This window comes from Thamnophis sirtalis, unplaced genomic scaffold (genome assembly GCF_051295495.1).
Source record: "Thamnophis sirtalis isolate CommonGarterSnake01/CBP01778 unplaced genomic scaffold, rThaSir2_p1.2 scaffold_6, whole genome shotgun sequence".
In the NCBI taxonomy this organism is placed as follows: Eukaryota; Metazoa; Chordata; class Lepidosauria; order Squamata; family Natricidae; genus Thamnophis; species Thamnophis sirtalis.
Genome location: NW_028261386.1, coordinates 30,729,087 through 30,755,533, shown reverse-complemented (window position 1 = coordinate 30,755,533; position 26,447 = coordinate 30,729,087). Strand labels below are relative to the sequence as shown.

The 26,447-nt window shown below is 36.1% G+C and overlaps 1 protein-coding gene across 3 annotated transcripts in view; it reads left to right on the top strand.

Annotated features, from left to right (window-relative positions):
* VRK2 (VRK serine/threonine kinase 2) overlaps window positions 1–26,447 on the top strand; it is a 57,590-nt gene that overhangs the window by 30,634 nt on the left and 509 nt on the right. For all 3 annotated transcript variants that reach the window (XM_087717500.1, XM_087717499.1, XM_087717501.1), the window contains exons 9-12: window positions 11,363–11,483; window positions 17,149–17,207; window positions 20,863–21,044; window positions 25,866–26,030. In XM_087717500.1, the coding sequence (XP_087573626.1) occupies window positions 11,363–11,483; window positions 17,149–17,207; window positions 20,863–21,044; window positions 25,866–26,030 (527 nt within the window). The remainder of the gene's footprint in view (window positions 1–11,362; window positions 11,484–17,148; window positions 17,208–20,862; window positions 21,045–25,865; window positions 26,031–26,447) is intronic.

The window sequence follows — 26,447 nt, the reverse complement described above, 5'->3', positions numbered from 1 at the left end:
AGAATGAGAATCTGTTATGTCTACTGATGCTGTGCTGTTTTTTTTTTTTTTTGTTTTTTTTTTACTGTTTGTTTTTTTTAGAGCTGGGGAATCCTTATTTGCTGAAAAGGAACTCTAATATTTTATGCAGAATTATTGGATGAAAAATAGGGATTTGTAGCCACTGATTGGGTGACTATCCCTGTGGTACTCTATTGCTTAGTAGTTCTCGGACAAAGTTAAATGCATTTGCATTATAGCTTTTAGTTCTGTGGTCTGTCATGTTATGGATTGTGTTAGTTTTGCAAAACAAATAGTAAATGTATCTTCCAGGGTCTATAAATTTTGAGAGCTAAAAAATGTTTGGGCAAGTAGATTTTCATTTTGCAAAACAATAGCATTCTCAAAATATCACAAAATGTGTGATATTTAATATTTTGAAATTTCATGGAAGGGTATTTTGTGAGTTGTTTGTTCCCAAATTTTTCTATTGAAAATGCTTTAAGTGAGAAACATTCTTTTCTATGTGGAATTGGGTTTCTGCAGAATAAAATAGGATGACAAAAGGGTTAAACGGCCTTGTAGAATCACAACCGGCATATTTATTTTGTTATAGTTAAGTCCCTACAGAAAAGTTGTTCTATATTTTAAGGAAAAATTGTGTATGTATTCTGACAAGAGAACATTCCCACGGTGAATGGGAATGTACTTCTTTAGTGCAGAAGTCATTTTCTTTCTGCTTCTGTAGTTGTAAGCAGTTGAAGCTATAGGGAAAGATGATGTATTTTAAACACCAGCAATTTGGAGATAGTTTCTAATTTTAGCTTCTAAGGGGATAAAACTGTTTCTCCAACATTTTTCCTCTGTGGCAGTAGATATTAATAATAAATATTGACTACTTCCAGATTCTATCTAATTTTTGGATAACTGTGGGGGGAGGGGAGATGGCTCAACAATTAAGACACATATCAGCTGGAAATCGGACAGCCCAGGCTCAAGAACTGAGCACTATGCAATGGGGTGAGCTCCCATCCCTCCCAGCTCCTGCCCACCTGGCAGTTCAAAAGCATGCACATGCAAGTAGATAAATAGGTACCACTTCAGTGGGAAGGTAACAGTGTTCCATGGCCTTTGGCATATAGTCATGCTGGCCACATGACCATGGAACAACACTGGCTCCCTAAGCTAAGAAACAGAGATGAGCACTGCCCTTTAAACTCGGACCCGACTCGACAGGGAAAACCTTTACCTTTACTTAGGATAACTAAAGTAGTTTAAAAAAAGTAGTAAAAGTAGTCTGTGTGTACATGTGTACATATATACACTATAACCATCCACATGCCATGAAAGAAATCCTATAACATAAAGTTTCTTGATCAGTTAATTTAGAGCTAACTTTCTGGCTTTTGTCCTTCCACCCAATCTTTTCTATACTGAATCATACATACAAAGCACAGGAACTCTTGTGGCCTGTTGGCTGCTTCACCCTCTGGCAGCCGAATCAGATGAGAAGGAGGCAGGATCAGCATCAAGGCAATCTGAGAGCTCCGAGAGGGAAGAGGAAATGGAGCTGTCAGAGATAGAGAGGCAGAGCCTGGACCATCCATTGGCCCCCAGATGGAAAGTCAACAGCCCTCAGGTCCAGAAGTGGCTGATGAGAAAGAGAAGGAACAACTGGGGTCCGTGTCTGATGCGCAGATGCACAGAAGATAGAGGAGAGGAGAGCAGTGAGACGCTCTGGGCCAGTCCTTGGGACGGAAGAGCCACTGCTGCTTGCTAAGCCCCACTCTAGTTCTGGGGATAAAAGTCAGGGGGTGGAGATGAATAGGTTGTGGCAGACAACTATTTGTCTTCCTGTTGGTCAGCCATCGATAGTCCGAACTTCTGAATCCTGTCTGGAACTGTATTGGAATTCTTTCTTGGAATCTGCAACGCTGAGACTTGGGCATGCTTTCAGAGCATATATGTGTGTGTCCACTGCTGGAAAAAGGGCAAGCGCACCTTCCAGAACTTCCATTACAAGTGTGGTGAGAGAGAGAGACTCCTGGTGAGTTGGGAATCATTTCAGGGGAAAAAGGAGTGAGCTTCGTTTGCCAAAGGCATTTAGATCTTGCTGTGTCAGAGAGCGAGACTCTTTGCCGGGGTTGCTGGTGCTCCTAAATAAGGGAACATTTAGTTAAAAACAGGCTGCTTGTTGTGTTTTAGGAGATGGGTCAGAACAGGAACTCTCATTCCTGACTGTACAATTCAAGAATCCCATGTTTCAGAAGAGGAGCCATAACCAGTCCTACCATAGCCACAAATAGCAACCACTTTGGGAGGTGAATGAAGTCTCAAATACAATCTCCTTAGCCTGAAGTAGTGCCTGGTTCTTACTGGTTGAGATGGGTTCGGCTGATTAGGTAGTAACTTGGCCTGCCCCAAACTGGTTCTCTTGTTTTTTTTAGTACTGTGCATGCACCCTAAGCACGTCCCTGAGCAAACCGGCAGTAGTAGCAGCTGGAACCCATCCCTGGCCTGCAGCAGTAACTTCCTGGAGCTCTACTTTCCCCAGTTCTCAGGAAGGTTCTGCCATTTCAGTTGGCTACTCTGTAGGAATCTCTCTGGAGGGGTGGGAATAGCAGGAAAAGAAAGACTGTTGGAGGGAATGGCAGGTGTTGTTAGACTATTCCTCTACAGTGCAAACAGAACACAGGCTTTTTATACAAAGAATCCCAGTCCAATCACTGGTTTACCTAAGTAACAGTCCTGTATGAATAATGCTGGGCTGTATGCATTAGCAGATCAGCTTATTATATGATACCCGCCTGTGTTCCTAAAATGAGAATAAAAGAAATATTTCGGTTCTGCATGCATAACTAAGGTTTGTTTGGCCTTTAAAGCAGAATTATGACTATCTTGCGACAAATACAGTAAAAACAGCTGAAAACTCATAAAAATGCTGTTTAAGTAATAAACATTTAGCATTTCTTGCTCCTGTTCCTCCAGATTAAATTTCTTGTCCTTAAGACCATAGCTCTAAGCAACTATACAATTGCCTTATTTTTATCATGGAACCTGACTGCATTTTATTGAGCATTCATTTTTTGAAATGTTGCTCTGTGAAAATAGTGTTGCTTTTTCCTGCTTGTTTCTTGATAATTAAAGAGAATTATCCCTGTATCAAGCATGCCTCTTAAAAATTTGTTACATAGTTAGTAGTGTTAAAAAGTAATATTTGGGTCAATGCTGTGTATGGATTTTTGTAGATTTTCTACTCAGTGAGGCATACAGTCAATACCTAATTTCTCAGGAGATATACTGCACTCAACGTATCGAGCTTCTTTTAAATACTCTAGGCTCTGCGTACCAAGTGCATAAGACTGGTTTTAATTTGCCATCATTGATGGACATCAGAGGAGTATGAACTGTCTGAATTAAATTTGTTCCAGCATGTGTATATCAGGGCAGAATGGAAGGTGAGACAATTCAGGTGCCGTCTGTCCTAGTCTGTTAACAAATGAATTACAGAACTGATGTTAGCAGCTTTACTCTTTCTCTAAAAGAGCTGCAAATCAACATCTCATTATGCTTTATTAATTTGGGAAAACAGCACCGAAGCAGGCTCGTTCGTAGCTTAAAATACGAGTATGGCAGTTCCATATATGGAGTTTAATATGAAATTCAGACTTGTATTCAAAACCACATTCGGTCGTGAAACAGCCAAGATGGAGATGCCTTTGGTACAGTCTCATGTAGTTTGAGATAAATTTATTATGAGAATTTTTTTTCTTTTTATTATTTCTTTTATGAAAAATGTACAGCGCAGCTTACAAAATTAAGACAATAAATAAAATGCAGATTATACACAGGTTTTGGAATGCAGAACAAAAGCAAAAAGCAGATTAGAACTGGCACAGCTGTTTTTTTTTTAAAGCATATTGACTAGATTACTACATTGACTATACTAGTAAATCAAAGTAGAAGCACACTGAATAAATAGCTTTGTTAAAATATTTAAATGCTGCTTTTTCTGGGGCAAGGACTGAAAAGCAGTATACATACAAACTATAAAAATAACTAATATAATATCAAGATGACAAAAGCTACATAAGGTATTATTAAAATTAGTATCATAAGTAAAAAAAAATGTATGAAATTTGAAGAGAAAAAAGAATGTGGATTTATCCATGCAAATTGAACTCATACTGAGAGTTCAAATGTCATGAAACCATTCCTTAGATGGCCATAGCCAAAATTTATGGATCTATCTGGTTACTTTTATGTTGTTATCTTGAGGTTAAAAGATTAAAATTTGTTTATAGAAGAAGCTGTGAAAGAAATTTGCTTAGCTAAATTAACTAACCATTGCATTTATTGCCTAGTAATATGGTTGGTTAAAAATATATATTTAATGTAATTGGTCTTTTTATTTATTATTAAATTTATTTGACCTCAATGCCAGGAAAGATTCTAGAAAAGATAATCAAGCAACGAGTTAGTGAACACCTAGAAACAAACAAAGTAATAGACAAAAGCCAACATGGGTTTGTCAAAAACAGATCATGCCAGACTAATCTTATTGCATTCTTTGACAAAGTGACAAAATTAGTGGACCAGAGGAATGCCGTAGATATAATTTACTTGGACTTCAGTAACACATTTGATAAGGTAGACCATAACCTACTACTAGATAAAGTAGAAAAATGTGGGTTAGACAGCATCACCACCAGATGGATTTGTAACTGGCTGACCAACTGCACTCAACGTGTAGTCCTCAATGGAACTTCATCTTAATGGAGGGAAGTATGCAGTGGAGTACCCAAGGCTCTGTTTTGGGCCCAGTACTCTTCAACATCTTCATCAATGATTTGGATAAGGGAATAAATGGGGAACTCATCAAACTTGCAGATGACACCAAGCTGGCAGGAATAGCCAACACTCCAGAAGACAGGCTTAAGATACAGAAGGATCTTGACAAACTTGAACATTGGCCACTATCTAATAAAATGAAATTCAATGGTGAAAAGAGTAAGATTCTACATTTATGCAAGAAAAATGAAATGCACAGGTACAGTATAGGTGGTACCTTGCTCAACAGTAGTAACTGTGAAAGGGATCTTGGAGTGCTAGTGGACAACCATTTAAATATGAGCCAGCAGTGTGCAGCAGCTGCCAAAAAAGCCAAGGCGGTTCTAGGCTGCATAAACAGATGGTTAGAATCAAAATCATGTGAAGTGTTAATACCACTTTATAATGCCTTGGTAAGGCCACACTTGGAATACTGCATTCAGTTTTGGTCACCACGATGTAGAAAAGATGTGGAGAGTCTAGAAAGAGTGCAGAGAAGAACAACAAAGATGATTAGGGATCTGGAGACTAAAACATATGAAGAATGGTTGCAGGAACTGGGTATGTCTCTAGTTTAATAGAAAGAGGGACTAGGGGAGACATGATAACAGTGTTCCAATATCTCAGGGGTTGCCACAAAGAAGAGGGAGTCAAACTATTTTCCAAGGCACCTGAGGGTAGAACAAGAAGCAATGGGTGGAAACTAATCAAGGAGAGAAGCAATTTAGAACTGAAGAGAAATTTCCTGAGAGTTAGAACAATTAATCAGTGGAACAGCTTGCCTCCAGAAGTTGTGAATGTCCCAACACTGGAAGTCTTTAAGAAGATGTTGGATAGCCATTTGTCTGGAACGGTATAGGGTTTCCTTCCTAGGCAAGGGGTTGGACTAGAAGACCTCCAAGGTCCTTTCCAACTCTGCTATTGTATTGTATTGTATTGTATTGTATTGTATTGTATTGTATTGTATTGTATCTTGCCTTTCTGTTATTTTAAGGCCAATATTTCTCTATCTCAGCAATTAGTATCTTGGTGTATTTGAAGTACACAGATCTTAATGTTGCTGTGGTTGAGAAACACTGCTTTTGGAGGACTTGAGCAATTAAAAAATACTGAGAATAAAACACAATAAGGTTAACAATGAAAAACAAAGTCAAAAAATTTGTGAAAGATGTATTTTAACATATTCGTAAGCAGCGAGAGAATGAAGGCCAAGCAGTGAATGTACTGTGTGATTTAGTGGTGAGATGAAAAACTTCTTTTCTAAAGTACTTAATGAGGTTCTGGTAGGAGAAGGGTCTTAAGAAGATCCTCTTCTACTGATTTGAGTAACAGGGCAAGTTCATAGTAAAAAAGATGGTGCCAGCACCTTAAAATAATGACCAGTAGTACAGATCTTCTAATACAGGCATCATGATTTCTCTTCCACCAATATGTAGCCTGGCCTATTGCTCCAGTTTGCAATTTTCCAATGTATTTCAATGACAGGTCCACAGAAAGTACACTGAAGTAGTCCAATGGTAATATACCTTTATTGATTAGTCAATTAACCATATCAAAAATATTGAAGTAGTGTGTGTGTGTGTGTGTGTCTTTTTGTATTCATAAAGTAACAAAAGTTGTTATTGGGGATAGTGAGGTAAGAGTGAGAAAACATTTTCAGAACAGTCAATCGCTTGAGATGTAATATTTGCTCTGCCATTCACCAACAGAGAACCTGTTTTGTCCAGCCTCCCTGATTTTAAAGTAAACAGATCCTTGACAGCAAGAGACATCCAGTATGATTAAAAATGGTTTTTAATTGAAAGTTGGGAGGGCACATTTTTCTCTTGACTTAATTGTACACTGAAGCTATGATTTAAGTGAATTTATGATTCTGTGAACACAATGCAGTGAACATAATGCAGAGATAGGGAGATCATTTAGGTGATTTTCATAGTGATGATGCAACATATTTTTGGAGAAGATATCACCAGTCTACTCACAGACTGCATTAATATCTCATCCAGAGGTGGTATTCAGCAGCTTCTGACCAGATCTGAAGAACCCGTAGCGGAAATGTTGAATAGTTCAGAGAACTGGTAAATACCACCTCTGACTGGCCCCGCCCCATCTATTCTCTGCCTCCCAAGTACCCGCTCATTGGGACAGAATGGGGATTTTGCAGTAACCTTCCCCTGGAGTGCGGAGGGAATGGAGATTTTACATTATCCTTCTCCTGCAATGCCCACCAAGCCATGCCCATCAAACCATGCCCACAGAACCGGTAGTAAAAAAAAAATGAATCCCACCACTGTTCTGTTGTTGCAATAGAGAAACTGGCTGTGAGGGAATAGCATCTGCCAGCATTGCACTGTAAATTGGGCATGGAAGAGGGTTTCTTTGGGTGGAGCGGCTTATTGTGGAATGTTGCTGAACCTCTTACAAGGACCCAATCTTGTACATAAGCAGCCTGATGAGTGAATCTTCCTTGGAATCCACCTCCTTTTTTTGCATCTCTATGCAAGTGTGGACATGATTTTCTAGCTGTGATATCAGAAGTTTGATGTGCTTTCAGTGCCAAGGAAATATTAAAATAAGCATACCTTTCTTTTTGTATTAAGCTTGTTTGCTTAGTTTTTTTCTATAGTTTTAAATTATTTATTTTTCTTTAATTTGCTCTTTTGCTCAAGTAAGCAAAATGAACTTTAAAATATATATATATAGTCTGTTTTTTTTTTAATATAATCTTTAGAGAACTGATTTCTACTGACTATAAAGATAATTCTGTCTCATCGAGAAATATATTGTAAAATATTTCATATTTTATGCCCCTTGCAGATAAGGAAACCTCATACTTAATAGCAGTGACTAATCACAGTTGTATCTGCTTAGTCACAGACCAAAACCAAGGCAGAATTATAAGAAGTAGAATACCCTTCCTCTTTCTTGGCCAAATTTTGATCCATGTAAAGAAAAATGCTTACGAACTGATGTCATCAGAAGGATTGCTGGGCATTTTATAACTATTGCCAAGTTCATTTTCTTCATTCCTATGCAAGGTTGCACCATATTCCATGCCAGGATTACACTATTTCTGAAACTGTTGCCAACAATAGATTGTTGGAGATTGGAACTCCCAGCTCTATACCTGACACCTAAGTTGAAAGCAAAATGGGACTGAAGTGTCATCTGTTGAATGCATTGTAGGGTTGTTGTTACTAGTAGATTAAATGAAGTGGTGGCCTGGAGGCTTCCACCCTTTTTTTTTCTTTTCTTCCCACCTTGTGATCTAGGATAGTTCATGGGGTGAGTGGTAAAAATCCCACCACTCTCTCGAGCGGTATGTATTTCATGTTTCTGAATGGGTAGAATAAATTGAATGCGATTTTTATCCATAAAGCATTTTAAGCATATTTCCTTTTAGAAACTTGTAGAAAATCATTATGAAGAAGCAACTAATGTCCGTGCATGGTACTGAAGCTTTACTTTCTTTCTATTTTCTTAATTTAACCCTTCCTACAAAGTGAGCATGTTAGCAATACTACCTCTGAGACATAGTCAGTAAACAGAAACAACAACATTCCTGAGCGATTTTTCTCTCTATCACCAATCAGGTCAATGTTTTCATAAGGGCAGTTTACAAATTAACACCTAATTGAGGTGGAGGCATCTAGCAGACTTGGTAGTGATTGCAGTCCACATAAGTATGAGGAGTGGATACTTCTTATCACTATACACCTTCCCAAGCATCATTCCAAAGCTAAATGTTGACTTCCATAATTTAATCAAATATCCTACAGATTGGACAAGCCTGTACACACTAAACACTGGACAATCATTTGTCCGAAATGGTATAGTGATGGTATAGTAATGAAATACTCATTCAGGGATTGGAGTAGGTCCTTTCCAACTGTATTATTCTATGTTCTATGCTACATTTGAAGCAGAAGTTCTCAATTTGCTGAATTAATTGCCACTTTTTGGGATGAGGTAAAAGTGGATTGTAACACATAGAAATTGTAGAAAAGTGTTAAATGGCTACCACACAACAATATTTATTTGGCTTAGAATTATTTAGGAAAACACTCCCCAAAGGAAAAGTTAAACAGTCAAAAATAGACATTCTACACTTTTAATTTCACCCATTTTAAAAATAAATTATTTGGGGAAAACTATTGGTCTATATAGAAAATACAGTATCTATTTTTCATAGTTCCAGTTGAAAAAGCCTATTTGCCTACAGAAAATGACCATAACCTGATTCTAAATGAAAGTTGGCTTTTTGTTAGCAAAATATAGGCTTGCAAAAGTGTTAGATTATAGAGGGACATTTTTCAGACATGAAATTATTCAAATTGTCACTTTGTTTATGACATCTTAAAATGATGTAACATGTTATTTTCTCCTCTTACATACATAGATTTATCTTTTCTTAAGAATAAAAATTGGGAACTCCACAATTCTGTTTCTGTTCCTTATCTTTGACAGTAATATTTAGTACGTATATTTTATGTACTAAAATATCTTTAGAGTTATATTGAATATAAGAAATACAAACCTTTTTCTTTTTCCAAAAGATTGAAGAATTTAGAAACCATGCTAATTTCCAAAATATTGTGACTCTATAGGTTAACCTGAATATAAAATAACAAAGAAAAATGGACTTGTAGATCTAAAATTTTGAAAATCAATAATACTTTTTGCATTGTTGCCTATTTACAAAATTGGGCAAATTGAAATTATTTAATGTTTCACTTTTGAAGCTACAGACCACTAAGTGACTGAATATTTACTATGAATTAATTATAACATGACACTTTCCTTATGTAATAGATAAGAAGTACAATTTCTATAACTGTGACAACTCTTGTATAAGAAATTAGCTATGATTTCTCCACATTGTGATATGTTTTTATTAATACTTTGAGAATTATGAAGTGATTGTGTTAGAACAGCACTTATAGACATAGATGGGAATACAGTAATTTGTTAAATTTTTATTATTGGAATTCACCTAAAATGCTACAATGGCATTGTATATGTGGAAGATCGATTTTGTTTATTTTAATATCACAAGCAATGCTTTTGGGTTTGGACAGAATGAAAGCTAATTTAGAATAAAAGAGACTCTCAAGACAATAGGATAGTGCCCTGCTAGATTGAAGGGACTTTCATAGTCCAGGAGTTGAACAGCAGTTAATATAGACAGAATACGTAAGAATTTATGTGTTTTCATCATAAAAAAGAGTTGTGCATATGCACAGAAATGGATTTAGTTCTATTGGACTAGGCTTCCATATTTTATAATCAAGTGTTGTGTTCCGTAGTCACCTGAAAATGTTGGTAATGAAATACAGAACTTGTGATGGGAACATCCTCGCTGGGACATCAGGTTTTTTATTTTTGCAGCTTCTTGCATTCCATCCTGGATCTAAATGCTCAGTTTCCTAGTACAGAACTACGAATTTGGGGAAAAAAACAGGCTTTCCTGATACAGAGACTTTCAGATATCTTGGATTATAAATATTATCATCTCTACCAGGCATGAATTTTCTGATTTCTGTAGTGTTATCCTTTCCCCATTTGTTATTGCAAAGTTGAAAACAATGTTTTGAATATATGACAATGCATATATTCATGAAAGTACAGCATTCTGTCTTTTGTTTAGAAAAAAATTAGAAAAAAAATTGTTACCTGTTGGTGTATGTGTGTTGCTTCTCTTGCAACCTAGCTCACTAGTCTAACTAATGTCTCCTTAATTCTTACTTTATCTTTAGTAAAGTGTTTAGATGCATGTTGCTAGAAAGAGCCATTGAGAAACTTACATATCGTTTAAGGCGGCTTGTGGCTTATAGTAGCTCTGCTATTAAATTCTACCTACCATAAATGGTTTGATTTTAATAATTTGGAAATAAAGCTAGATTTAAATTGAATGAACACTTCAGTCAAAAATAGCCAAGGGATTTATGTTTTCAAGATATGCGAAAACATTCCTGTCTCTTTGTGCAAATATTTTTGCTGCTCAAGTTGTAAGCCCACTAGAGGGCAATGTTGTCATGCTGTCGCCATCAAGCATCTCTGGTTTAGTGGAGCAGGAAAGGCCATCACTGTTTAGTCTGCTCTCGAAGGGTCTCGGCATGACCAATGTGGACCCCATGGACTTCCTGGAACATGTGTTAGCAATTTAGGAGCAGACATTTATTTCTTTGTTTTACTGCCTGGCTCTTGGAAAAAAGTGTTGGTGCCGGGTTATGGGCTGTCTGGATCATGTCAGAGGCCATGGGGATCAAGTTCATGTGACAGGGCAAGCAAAGGGATGGAGGAGGTGAGGAAGCTGCCCCTCCCCAGGAGCAACAAATCGCTGCCTGTCTGTGGACTGCAGCCAAAAGACAGGCCTTGCGGAGTTCCTGGGACAGCTGAAAAAACACGGCATAATTCTGCCCGATTCCCTCTTTTGCTTAACTAGTGCATTAAATTACTATAGTTTTCATTTTTTTAAAGAGGTGGTGGTGGTGATGATGGGGAAGCTAGCTCAGTATTAATTTCTCTTTCCTCCTTCAAATTTCCATTTTAGCACCATCCCGAAGAGGGGACCTTGAAACCTTGGGCTACTGTATGTTGCAGTGGATATGTGGAAGTCTACCCTGGGAGCAGAATTTGAAGCATCCCGAGGCTGTGCAGGCTGCAAAAACAAAGTAAAAAAAGTGTTGTTTATTTAATTACATGTTCTGCTCTGACTCTGCAAAGCAGGACAGGTTGAAAGGATGGGGTATGTGTATATATATGTGTGCAGGGATCACCCTTTGTGAAGAATCATTTCCTCCTCTTCCTCCCCCCCCCCCCAAAAAAAGAAAAACCTCCTTCAGCAAATCAAAGCAAACCTAAATATAGCTGTATGAAATAAAATACATTTTTGGATGGAAAGCATAGGTCCCTAAGTTACATTTCTGAAAGAATTGCAAGAATACAGTCAACATTAACGGTGCTTATTGCTCTTATTTTAATTAATATTTGATCCCCTTTTGTAAAAATCCATTGGAAAGCAAGATCCTTATTGCTGAGGGAGTTGAATGGCTTCCCTCTCCTCTTTTGTATTATCTGTGCTAAAGGACAGCAGCTGGCAACTTTAATGAAGATGACAGGAGAAGGTTCTGCTAAGCTGCCAGGAGGTTCACAGATGAGGCCTTTTCTTGACAAAAAGCACAAGTTTTTTTTTTTTTTTGCAGTTGTTCCTCTACCTACAAGCGAGTGTGGGTCAGATTGTGACCAGATAACAGTAATGAATTCCCAGTCACTGGAAGGGAAGCCATGTGTGCTTGTGTTAGGCTCCAGGATTAATTCCCAATGAATGAATTTTTCTTAAACAATCACAGCCTAGAGTACTCTTCTGAGAAACCTCATAAAGTTGACATTCTGACTAATTTTGCTGCAAATGTGCTATATGGATTCACCTACATTCGGATCCCATTTGTAGTGTAAGGAATATACTATTATGAAACTTATCTTCAAAGGATAGGGGGTTACCTGCTATCACAAGAATATTGTGAGATGGCCAGTTCTCAGCACCCCATTGCTTAAGTCTATCCATCCTAACTCCCATCCGTTTTCCGCTAGTCTGTAGTGCATATCTCTTTAAACAGATGAAACCAGTCTGTACAGGAGTGTTTCTTGATAGCCTTGGATAGCTAAGACAGCTGACCTCTCTTAGTGTCTTGAATCATAGTGTTTTGAATTTTTAAAATACAAACTAACCTATGAAATACAATCCTGCAGCAAAGCCTCATTGAATACAATTGGACAATTATTAGTTGCAACTACAATATTCTATTTATTTGAGAGATTTTGTATAATTACCTTTAACTTGAATGGAACACATGTTTGCATGTGGCATTGATTAACTATTGGATAACAAAAAAGGTTGTTAATCAGTTGTTGTAAGTTTTATTTTTAAGGTCTTGGTACCTTGCTTTTGAATGTAATTTTATTTTCCCCATTTATTCCCTTCTTTTTAAAGGGTATTTTCAGAAAGGCCATTCATAAATGTGAAAAACAAAAGGAAGCTGGAATTTCACCTGCTTCCTAAAGCATGTAATTAGCCCCACCAAAATGGAACTTGTGTGGCAGCCTCTCTGCCCTTACTGTGAGACCTAAGTAAGTGAATTATTGGGCCCCACACAGCCAGTTTCTTGGCTCATAATATACCAGCTATGCTGCAGTGGAGGGTTACAAGTGGCAAAGGCAGCAAAGTTTTAAATAGGGCAAGTCACAACAGAGGTACACAATAGGGATGGCTTGTTCTGAAGAAATCAATCTGCACATTCAGTTTGGCAGTGGCTCTCTGCAGAGAGAGGGAGGGAGGTTAGCCTGCAGGCTGCAGATAATACAGATTGTATCTGTAAATGTTGACTTTGTACAGTATTGTTTAATATTTCCTCCTTTAAAACTCTTGATCACTACAATTCCCCACTACCTGCCTCTTCAAGCAATTCAGTATTCAGGCAATGCAATCTTTAAAAAATATTAATTCTACACTCAACAGTTAACCCCATGAAAGGATGGTATATCTCTTTCCTAAAGTCCCTTTACTATATACACACACATATATGCTCTTCAAGATTCTTGATATTTTACTAAAAAAAATTAAACATTTCCAATGTTTATCTTGCTAATATGGATTGAAGAACAAATTATAGACCCATGTTTTGAATGCCTAGATTTGGTTATTCTCAAATTAAATACTTGGGTAGTTATGAGTTTTCCATTAAGTTGTGTTATCTGCTTAACTAGCACATTTGGTATGCAGCAACAGTATATAAATTAAGTAGCTTAATGCAGAGAAAGGGTTTTGTAAATCTACATATGTCTTTTGCCCCTTTCAATTCTTACATGAAACGTCTTCATATTTATTAGAAGGAGTAAATTTTATGTCAGATAAGATGCAGTAATAAGCCAAATGACTATATTGGGTATTTGACAAGTCAATTAATTGGATTTTGGGCAAAAGGAATGAAGAAAGCATCTGCTGGAGAATTTGTGAAGCTAAAGTTGTCTGGTGTTAAGCCAGATTTTTGCCAAAGATGGCTTTGGATTCTAGTATGCATTACCTTTTATGGAATGAAAAGAATTATTAGCTTATCAACAGGAGGACCCCAGACTTGGTACAGACAGAGTAGCCTATTTCACTTAAATTATTAGCACTGCAGATAGTTCTCTGTAACCATGACAGTTGTGACTGAACTGGAATTGCAGTAAGCAACATAATTATATAGTGTGATGTCATGTGACTACACCGTTTAGCAACAGAAGTTGCTGCTGCTAAGCAAACACTGTGCAATTTGTTAAGTGAGGACCTCATATACCACTTCCTGCTGACTCCCCGTTGACTGCTTGTGGGAAGCTTGGAAGGAACACCGGGAATTGATACCATGTGATTGCAGCCTGTTGTGATGTTGAAATTTTGAGCCAGACACTGAGTGTCCAGTTCACTGTCATGTGGCCGCAGGGATATTGCGAGGACCAGAACCGATGATCAATCATAAGTACCGCCTGTTTAGCATTGTCACAAGTTCCACGGATAGTGGTTAAACACCTGTACTTGGAAAGAAGCAGCTCCTCATAATTTGGCACAACATAGACCACACAATGGGGCCAAAGCATAATGTGGTACTTAGACTTTTAAAACAATTAAACAAGGATAGACTGAATGTCTGTACAGGTAGTCCTCGACTTACGACCACAATTGAGCCCAAAATTTCTGTTGCCAGGTGAGACATTGGTTAAGTGAATTTTGTCCCATTTTACCACCTTTCCTGCCACAGTTGTTAAATGAATCACTGCAGTTGTTAAGCTAGTAACACGGTTGTTAAATGAACCTGGCTTCCTCAGCATAGCATTTTGTTCCTTATATTCGCCAAAATCTTGACATTGTATGGGTGTATAAAAATCTTGACCTCATATGGGTGTGTATTGACTGGTGCAATGTCTAGCCTTGTTATTTGGGATTAGTGTTCTCACGTGAACTTTGATGAAATGGATTGTGGATTGCTCTACTGGCATTTTAGGGAACCCAGCAATTAAACATAATCAAGTGTAATATATTATGTGAAAATAACTGATAGATGTTTAAATGGCCTGGTGAAGCCTATTGTGTGGAGGGGATAGAGTGTGCTGGATAGAAGAAAGTGGAAAATCAAGAATCATATCTGATTCTTGATATTCTAAGATCTCTGCCCATGGCAGCTCTCATACTGGACAGTACAATAGTGGAGTCAGAAAAAAATGAGAAGTGGGTGAAGAGGAAAACTTAAGCATCCATCCATTGCTTATTTTTTCCAAATACCTTTCTTGCTATTTTCCCAGGGTCTGCCATGCATGTCTAATCTAAAGCTGCATAAAAGCTGAAGTAAAAGTAAAATATTTTCTTGTTATCTCTGGAGTATGATTACGGGCTAGAACCCAGAAGACCCTGAGTCCCACCTTAGGCACAAAATCAGCTGAGTGACTATTGGCCAGCCTCTCTCTTTCAGCCTTAGGAAGGAGGTGATGGTAAACTTCTTTCAAAAAACCTTGCAGAAGAAAACCACAGGAAGAAAATCCAGGAAGTTGCCAGGACTGACTTAAAGACACTTAGATAGATAGACAGATATCAGTAAGGAAGAGAAGTTAACAAATCAATTGCCTTGCCCCACCTAAATGGAAATGCTTCGTACTAACAAAGATATTGTTGGGATAGCTATATCTAATTGTTTGCCTCTGATTTAACCAATTGCAAATAATTATTTGAGCACTCTTAGTATCTGTTTTCAGATCTGACCAATATTCAGCATGCATGGGCCTTTTTTAAGAGAGCAGATCCTTACATTTAGAGACCTGCTTGCACATGGGCTATTCTTTTTATTATTTTGGCTAGTATGCTTTCTCCTCCTCATAGGTCCATCCCTAGAGCAGTAGGAGACATTCGGTTCCTTTTGCTTCTTTCACAGTAAATTTCATGATATTGGGTGTTTTTTTAACTGTAGGACAACACTTCCTATCAAAGCTATACTTAATTACTGGTCAGTCTTGCTTTGAAAGAAAGCAGATGCTATAAACAATAGTTCTGCTGCTGAATCTTCCTCATATTAAAGAAATGATCACTTAAAACTGTTGAATTACAAAAGGGTTTATTCATTTCCAAAGCTAACAAGAAACAAAAATTCATACAAGCATTTAAACTGTGAAACTGATTACTATGAGAGGTGGTGCTCTCTTTTGCTTGCTGTGATCTGGACCAGTACAGTACATTCCAGTATTAAAGACTATAGTGTGTGTGCATGTGTGCGTTTGTGCACGTGAATTTGTTTTAGCACAGAAATATGTCGGCGCTGGGGTGGATTAAGCCTGTATAAGCAAGCAATTGACAAACATGTTGACTTCAGACCAGCTTCTGAATAATATGAAATCTGCCAATGATGTCAGGATAGGAGGTGAAAGCCACTGGAGACTTCCTAGTGAAAAAAGCTAAAATATTGGGAGCTTCAAGGTCCATTTTTGGTTTGTCTCTTTTTAAGTATTTTAATTTTTCCTCTGTTAAAAGTAACCTTTTAGAGAATATTTGAAGGCTGCAATAAGCACAAATCCCAACGTTTTCTCAGTCATTCCTTACCTTGTAGAAATAATTTTAAAGGTAAAAGAGGCACATTGGTTGATTCATAGGTAGGCATAATCTTTGCTATAGCATTCTCTGCTAGAAAAGAATGTACAATTTAACTTAGAAATTTATTAAGCAAGAAACTCTTTCATGATTTGGTGCAATTTTGGAATTACTTTAGATTTGGATTTGGATTTGGATTTAGTTTATTTGTATGCCGCCCTTCTCCGGGAGGGACTCAGGGCGGCGAACAACTCAGGGGGGGAAAGGGGACATAAACACAATACACGTAATTAAAATACACGAGGATCACACAGCCATACAAGTCGAGATTGGTATTCCATATACTTATTTGAGAATAAGCCTCACTGAACTGAATAGATATAAATAGGAATAGCAAATTTATCAAATACTATCAGTGTATAAAATCCATTAGTGAGCAACAAGGAGGAATCATGTGAACTCTTTAAAATGTGGCTATTAATCTATACTCTAATAGAAAAGAAAGCAAACTTATCCTGGGAGGAATTTCTTCTCTTTGGCAGGAACTCTAGTGAATGTATTTTCTTGGCCATAATTCTGTGTAATCTAATATCTGTCTGTAAAGAGTTAATATAGAAGAGAGGGAGATTTGCTAACTATTCTTGGTTCCCAAAGAATTTGTTAGCTTCCAAAGGGAGGATTACCATTTTGCCCTCAATCTCACAAGTGGCTCATTCTTATGGTTCTAGGCTTCTTGATGAACTGCCTGATTCAGTAACAAGGTGGGCTCCTGCAGGAGAAAACTGTGGTAAGTGTAAACACATGTGAGCATTATTATATTTCTCCCTTGAGGATGGCCACTCAATTTGCCTAGTTTATGACTCCAAATGGCCAATATTTCTATTTCAAACTTGGCTTGAAAATGCTGAAAGGTGCACCTTCACAGTGGTAGAGGAGAAAAGGATATGCTTCTGTTTCCTCCAATCTTATAAAGCTATGGACCTGGTCAAAATCTTTTTCCCTTAATTTCCTGCTTCTGCCTTCAGCTGGGCACAGCATATTGCAATGCCTTCTAGAGCAGGGGTGTCATACTCAATTCCATTGAAGGGTTGTGTTTGGGTTGTGTTTGACCTCGGGGGACGGGGTGGTTGTGGCCAGGATGGGCGTGGCCCCTTCGGCATCACTCTAGTCAGGGGAACCTGTGGTGGCCCGAGTGCTCTGCCAGCGAAAACAGATATCAAGAGGGCCACATGTGAATTTGACACCCCCTTTCTAGAGCTACCGTGAATGAAAATAGTCTCTTACACCTTTCATAAAAGTGAACTATCCTTGATAAAATGGTCACCTCAATTCAAGTTGTTTTGGTGTTTTTCTAAACGAAAAGAGTGATATGTGCTTTATAGACATGCCACAGAGATGGTTTTTACAGTGAGAGATAAAGGAATAGATAGCTAATAGGTGGTGGTGGGTTTTTTTTGTAAAATACCCAAATCCCACAATAGGTAGCTGATTATGGTTTTGAAAGGAAGTTAGAAACAAGTGGATACTGAATACCATATTGTTGTCTTATTAAAGAACGGTGTTGCTGCTAGGTTGCTATCCTGCTTCTGTTTGTTCAATTTAACTTGCTCTATGATTCTGAGACAAAATGTTCACACAAGATGTTAAAATGTAGTAATTATATATATTATGTTCAGTTTGGTGAAACCTAAATTATTTTGTTAAAGACATTTAAAGCTTATTTGGAAAGAATGATTCTGCAAAATATATACGTTATTTAAGAGCATTTTTATATTTCCTAATTGTTGCCAACATGGAATTTGCCTTTCTTTGTAGGAGATAAAAACTCGTTCAGTGTTGATACTGAGCCTTCATCACAATCACAAAGTCAGCTTCAAATCACCTGGCTAAAATCCTATTAACCTACATGTGATAATGGGTGGGGGGGTTGTTGTTTTTTTGTCCCCATCATTGTATAGTGAATAGCATTTACCAAGACATTTCTACTTCCTTTCAGTTATTTATTAGGAAAACTTTATTTAATGCAGTTTTAAAATGTTAAATAAATCACTATGAGTACATATGCTATTTTAATGCCAATTTCCCTTGCTGGAAACCCTTGAGAAATCTGTTTTAAGTGGCTTGAATTATTTGGTGTAATCAGCAAAATTAACCACCTCCAGATTATGAACAGCAGTGGCATCAGTACTTGGTAATTCAAGTAAACAATGTCCATTGCAGTCTCCTTTAGAAGAGACTTGTTGACACTTTTAGAAGAACTGGAACCTAATGGAATTGTTTCTATAAAAACAATTATTCCTTCAGCAAGGTTTGTCCTATTGGCTTGAAAAGTTTTGCTAATGTTTCTAATAGTTCACTTGAAACAACTATTAAACTAAGCAGCCTATCACTTCTTACATTGCTCCCTAAAACCATTAACTATGATACTTTCCCCAGATTAAAGATGAATTTTCCTCCAGTACTTTTTCTAATAGAGGTTGATTTAAGGACATGTAATACTGTTAAGAGATCAGCGTTCATACATTTTGACTTCTCTGTGACTGAATACCATCTGGTCCTGCCAACTGAATTTCAAGGAACTATTTATGTCACTATATCAGAGTTTCTATGTGTATTAATTCAAATATGAATATTGTCATACATTTCCAGGATAATGCATTTAATTTCTCTGCAGTGTCTTGATAATTTTTTCATGTCCTTGTCTCCTTTACTACCCAACCGTTTATAACTTCATTAGAGGGTATTTCTATAATTGTAATCATTAATGCTTTTAGCCCAAATTGGCCCATAATTATGATGTTGTGTTGTTTGTTGTAACCCATATTACTTCCTTGCATGCCTTCTGAGTTTATACTCCATTCTCTTGTTTTTTATAAAGGATTTTTTTTAACTAGTAGCTTGTTTGATGCATCACAGTTTTGGGCTTAATAATATTATCTAAGTTATGGTACACATTCTAACAAGGTTTCTGCTTATAAACCTTACATTTTTTAAATTTTTTGACAAGTTTCTTACACTGGACTTCCCTATTTTTATTTCGTTCTAAGTTACTTTTGCTGACAAGCCCATTTCCATTTGATTTGCTAACACATCTTATGAAATAAAAGGATTAAGATGTCTTCAGATTGAGCCCAGTTTTGATTACTAGGCAGGGTTTTTTGACAAAAATATTGATGTAATTTCTCACTACCTTCTTTTAGAATTTTTTTAAAAACTTCCAATAAGCCTAAAATTCTCTGGTAGTCTTCTCTCCGAGCAGTAAGTAGGACCGAGTCTAAATAACCTTTTTAGCCCAGGAAGATTGGTTGGGTGATGCCGTTGGCTGAGACCTTATTTCTGCTTTTGGGTCTCATTAGGCTTTATATTTAGCTTCTCTTTGTTCAATGAATAACTGTATGAAGACAATTGTTCTGGATATCCCCTTTATTAGATGTGGAATGCACATTTTGCCATTTTATGGGAAGATTACTGCTTCCACTCTACATAAAATATCTCTTTTTTAATGTAATATTCAAATAAACCTAATATTTTTGTGAGTTGTTTGAAAAGACTTGATATATAATCTGAGTGGCTCACAAGAACATAATAGTTTATTTATAATCCACTTTTGGAACTTGTTCTTAAGCTGGAAAAGAACATGCTACAAATGTAATAGCAGCCACATCAATTGCATTTTTGAATGTTAATACTAAAAAATGCAGGGAAGTCAAGAGATTATAAGGCAAGTTATAAGAAGACAGAAATAGCATGACTTGTACCTTGGATCAAATATTGACTGCAAATTGTGAATGTTTATTTTCTTTTATTTTGATGAACAATGAGATTCTGTCCAATTCTTCTCAACTAGGTTGATACTAAGTAAAGGGTTTGCTCGTACATACTCATTTTTACTTCAAAGTTATGCATTTGAGTTTTCTATACCTACCTCATCTTTTTTCTTTTCAGATGTATCCTTCTAGAATAAAATCTGGAGTTCAGTATTACTAGCCTTATGCTCCGAGTTTGTACTTCATCCATATTTCAATATCTTCATGTTACATGTCATGAAATAAACTGGTGTTTGTATTTATTTGTAGTCTTGTAGAAACATCAACTTTTTCAGCTACTCATTCCAAACTGTCAAGTACTACATTAAGCTAATGCAAATCTGTTTAATTGGTCAGTAGAATGAACCTAAGTGGGCCATGATGTAACCAGTGGTTATAGTGACATGAAAAGCAATATAAACTTTGCTTTATTTCTTTGAATTCTGTGAAAACGCCTGATAAAATATGTGCATTTGATAACAGTGGAAAAATCTATAGTTGTCACCAAGGCACTTGATTAGACAATGTTGAAAGTAGAATGAGAGACTAGAGAGGTACATACCTTAATCTAGTAAACATTTGTGATTAAAATTAGATTACTTGTGTGCATTAACTGGTCTGTTATGTTTTTTCCAGGTGAAATAGCCAGATTTTTAAAAAATGTATCCAATTTAACATATGATGAAAAACCCCAATATGAAATATTGAGGAAAATCCTTTTGAATGGCCTGGAACAAAAAGGAATTTGTTACATGGAGACACTGGATTTACCCTCTGTTCAAACCTCTCTAAATGAATGCACAATTCACCACAGGAAAGTAAGTAATGAAACAATAAAGGTCAATAAAGTCTAAATAAATAAGAGTTAATAATACATCTTGTAAGGATTAGTTAACTTTAAATCAAATTTAATATTTGGGGAAATTAAACTTGTAGGAGTATATGAGATGTCTTTTTCAAATTATTCCTTTTAATTGCTGAATTGAAAATGTGATAACTTTTGAGGGAAATGAAGAAAGAAAAAAACAATAGAGGGGAGGATCAAGGAGATCCGATATGTCCTTAGCAGCTAATAGAACCTGACTGAAAAGCTACAGAGTTGGACCAGGTTAGTACATAGATTGAAGATCTCCTTGAAATATCAATAGACTAGACTGTGGGGAGGGGGGAGAGAACGATTCCAGAAGGCGGGAGTAAGCAATCCTGCTTTCAGAGGGACTGCATCAATATTTCCATGATGCCGTTCAGTATTAAGCTTGCTTTACAGGAGTTTCACCTTGGAAAAGCTTCATATTATTACTAGGGACAGATTAGGATGGTCAATCCAGTCACTTGGGAGTAAAAAAAGGACTCTCTGGCATCTAAGTAAACTGTAAAGTAGATTATGCTACATTTTTGAGCATAAGTTTCTGATTTAAGGTGTGGAAGAAGCAATGTTCAGTGTTAAAGTGCTAAACCTTCAGATTAGATAATCTAGTACATTATTAAACTTCGACATTTTCTTGGATAGGTTTCAAACAGAATATCACACTCAAGTTGGAGGATAGTCTTCCTTGGAGCAGATATGTTTAATTTCATTTTCTTTCTGCCTAATATAGTTTGTGTTCTGTGATATTTGTGAATCATCATGAATGCCCACATTTCACAGACCATATTTAAAGCAGTTACTTTTTATTGCTCCAGCTATTTCATTTTCTCTATCATTAGCACCAACCTTGAGATTTTATTTTTTGGCCATATTTTCATTCTTGCCTTCCAAAAGCTTTATACTTGGATTACGATATGTGTCTCAATATAAATGAACTGTGATACCATAGTGCTCCTTATTTGTGGGTTATTGGAAACTTACAGTAATAGTAGTAGCAGTAGTAGTAACAGTAATAACAAATCTTTATTATTAATCTTGGATTAATATGATTAACAGAATTTCCCAACCCCAATTAAAAACATGACAAGGTTGTCTCTTGCCATATGGATAAGTCTGAAGTCTTTGTTGATGAGTATTCATTAAGGCAAGGTCAAGACGTCATTCAGTTTTAATATCCCTAGTGAACTTTGGACTGTCACAATAATATATTAATCAAAAATGTGGGATGCAAACTAAAGTGACTGATCGGCTGTAAGATAAACGGTGATCCAGATCTTAATGCACAGATGGTTTTGATTTGCTGAATTTTGTAGCTGTTGCAACTGAAGACATAAAATAGCAGCCTAGTCATAAATTAGCTCTTTGGAAGCCAAACCTTGGCACCAAAGCTTTACAACCTTCAATTACTAGCAAAAGAAGTATTTGAATAACTCTGGTATTGACATTGGTAGGTCTGCATAGTAATCATTCCTAATAGAAGAGAATCTCTGTTTGAGGGGCTTTTGCATGGCTAATTAACTACCACTGAGAATATGTAATTTTTTCATGATCTTCCGATTGTCACCTTTCTCTCATGATACAATTACATTTTATTGTAGCAAGTGCCTTTGGAAACCCAATTGTCAACACTATTTACGTTGTGCAGAAAAGCAGAACAAAAGTTCATGTTTAATAAAAAGCCACTGGATTTTGATCTTGGTAATTGCCAAGCCTTTTTTTCCCAGAGTTTTATAGACTTTGGTATTTTTTTTCATCACTTTTTCCACAAAGCAAAAAGCTATTTCCTTGCTGCTGTGGTTGCCATTTAATCTAAATTAATTGGAGCAGCTTCTTTTTGTATCTGTGATTGGTGCAATTTTCTAAAGTTAATTGAAATATGCACATTTTTAATTAAGAAATCTGCTTTTTGATAAGTTTACTTCTTCTTTCATCTGTAAACACAGATCTAAGTTACAATCACTGATTCTATTAAAGCTATAGCAATATCCTTACTATTCTTAATAATTCTACTTTAAAAGCTCCTCTTGGATCATAATCCTCTGAAACAATGTCTAAAGATTTATAGGAGCTCCTTGTAAAATGAAGCTGACTTGCATTCTCAGATTCAGCCTCTTGCCTCCTCATTCTTCTTCAAGCTTTTCAAGCTTTGGAAATCTAAGTTATAAAATGCCAGAACAAGACATCCAAAGATTCACAAGACTTATCAGTTTTCTCATGTCTAGGACTTGGGAGAAAATTTAGACTAAATTGCTTATACTTATTTTAAATATCAGAAGATAGTTTAACACCATTAAGTGATCTTCATTGTTTTACAATAGCTTCTTACAATAAGAGGACACAGCCTGCAAATATTGTCTTGTGATATAGATTGTAGTGGGAATGTGTGTGTGTGTATGTATGTATGTATGTACGTACGTACATGTGTGTGTTTATACACACACATACAAAGTACAGGAAAAATCTATCAATTCCTAAGAGAAATAGTGAAATTGGCATTGTAGAAACTTGATTAATGAATAATAAAAATAAATTAGTGGTGGACTTGGCTGGGAACAAGGAGTTGACTTCTAGCCAGAGACTGTGGTCTGCAGACATCTTGGGCATGTGACGCATTTTTTTTCCTTTGAGCTGCTTGTTTGTATGTCACAATACACCTGCTTTTAAAGCTGTATTTTGTTTCAATTGTGCTTTTGCCATGCAAGATTGCAGTGGTGTGGGGAAGGGGTTTCAGAGAAACAAACTTAACCTCATCTGTTGCAATTATTTGCAACAACAATTATATTAATAAAATATTATAGTGGTGTGTGAGGAGGTGCAATATATATTCTGTGCTGGTATAAGGAAGGCAGTAAAACTAAAGGTAAGGAAGGAGGTGTAGAAAAGAAATTAACAGCACCACTTATCCCAGTTGTAATTCCTATGATTTCAATATAGGAATGGGTTACAGAATTGTGTTAAGCAATGATTAATCTAAAAGTGGGAAATTTTCTGTGGGATAGATTAAAGCCTGTCTTATGTTACAGTATTGGCATCAAGCAAATCTTGATATTAAAATGGGACATTGGGTTTGCTGTTAGCAAGTACATATAAACCTCATGACAAAAAAATGTCAATTGTCACAGCTTGTTACTATGTATTGCTAAAAACAAGTCTATTTTTATAGAAAGCTTCCACTAATTCCAAATTTGATATGTGGGATCTATTCTTAGTCAGTTTTTACCAATGCAATTGCTTCAGATCTGTTCAAATAGAAAAAATGAGATCTGCAATTCAGATTTGGGATAGAAGTAGGACACATAAACTTCCATATTAAAGTATTGTAGCATTGAATAACTTATATAAGACAAAAATTTTGTACCAGGTGTATTTTACTTTATTTTAATACTTTCATATGTGCAGCTTGGTATGTCATATATGGTAGCAAATACGATATAATTCATTTTGTCCTGTTCATAACGTACAAAAAAAGATGGAAGAAAGCAGAAGCAGAGATTTAATAATATTGGCAAGAGTTTATAAAAAGTGATTATTCCTTTAGTTTGTTATATATGTCTGGTGTTTGTCATAATACAGTAAATCTTTGATTAAACAAATAAGACATAGGGTTGCTTCAAAGCTGAATGTTTGCTAAATGAGGAATGGGATTTTTCTAGCCTAGAAACACTTATATGAAAGAAAAACATCTTTACCAATAGCAGTGAATTATTGTCTTAAGTCGTTCAATTTTGGCAAAACTCAGATTCTGGATATCCACCAAACAGTTACATTAAAATTAGGTTTGTATCTGTGTGCTGATAAATATGGGAATTGATACCTACTTAGATAATTTTAAGATCTGTGGCTTAGAATATCTTTTCGTTAAAAAGATTAGCATAAAAAAGATACATACTCATTGCCCAATTAAAACATTTCCCCCGGTATTTGGAACAAAAAAATTAAATTTATTTTGTAAAAATAGATTTAAAGAATTGGAGATGACAAATCTTTGCCCATTCTCTGCAAATAATTCACAACTCTTGCCTCTTGAGTGGAATACTGGAATTGGAGATACACATTTAAGTGTGTGCTTCATCCAGTGCATTTTATTTGATGGTCTTAGTGCATTGCCAATAAATCCTACTTTATAATTCTTACTCCATCTAAACATTGGTATAATTTGCTAACCTTTCTAATTCTTTTTGCTGTTACTGCTCTTTTCTAGGTTGCACAGCACAAATGCATTTTGCAGCTGTTCGGATTTCAATTTAAACAGTCTCCTGATACATGTAAACCAACAGCTTTAATATAATAGGGAATTTTAAAGGAAGAGGCATAAGGAAACCAAGCCTATCAACATATTATAGATATATAGATTACATTTAAAAGCTTAGAAAAATCTTTTAGTTAGTATTTTTTCATTTGTGACACTGACATTAAAATACAGTATGTTATTTATCGACAAACTTGGTTTCACTCAACCTTTCTTCTAAAGGTTACTAACAGTCATCTCAAATTCTCTAAAAAAATACTGAAACTATTTCAAGTAATGCTGCCTTAGGAAAGCAAATTGCAATAATCTTAAATAGCTGCTAATTTCATAAAATGTCTCTATTCCTTGCATGGTTGCATTAATGTTAGCAATGTTTTTTCTAGTATTGTGCATGATCTATTTCATGTTAGGTCTCACTCAAGTTTTTTTTAACATAAAACTAATTTGGTGGATGAAGGCTGCAGCAGTACTGTATCATTTCATGGATTGCACTCAGGATGGCTTAATCTGTACATTTAATAGGCTCATTTGCTGATGCCGACACTGAAGCAAGTTAAAGGACAAGAAAGCCAACTAGAGAACAAGGAATTTTTTAATCTTAAAAAAGCCACTGCACAAATGAAAAGTAGCCAAATACAAGATAAGCCAGTACTCGTTAGATTGAATAAGTTTACTCAAGCTTCAGTGGTGAGTTTGTTATGTTGCATTAAATTGTTTGTTAAAACCTTGTTTTTTTCCATTTTTTACTTTTTTCTTGAAGAACATGAAGTACAGATGATAAATGGAAATAATGTATTTGTCCTGAAATACATACTTTCAATAAATATGAAAGTATTGCTAGAAATTACTATCAAACAAATAATATGCCTAATGCTCCAAATAGATGTTACCAGGGCTAACAAGCCACTAAGAACAAATATTCTCCACACTTTATAAAAGTTGACATGTTAGTTTTCTAGTATATGATTATTCACAAACTGCTTGCTTCAGACAAATTTCAGTCTTGTTGAAGTGGAATATCTGTAACCCCTAGCCACAGTTGGCAGCAAAACATACTTAAAAAAAGACTCTTCACATACATCTTTTTGATCATTCCACTTTATT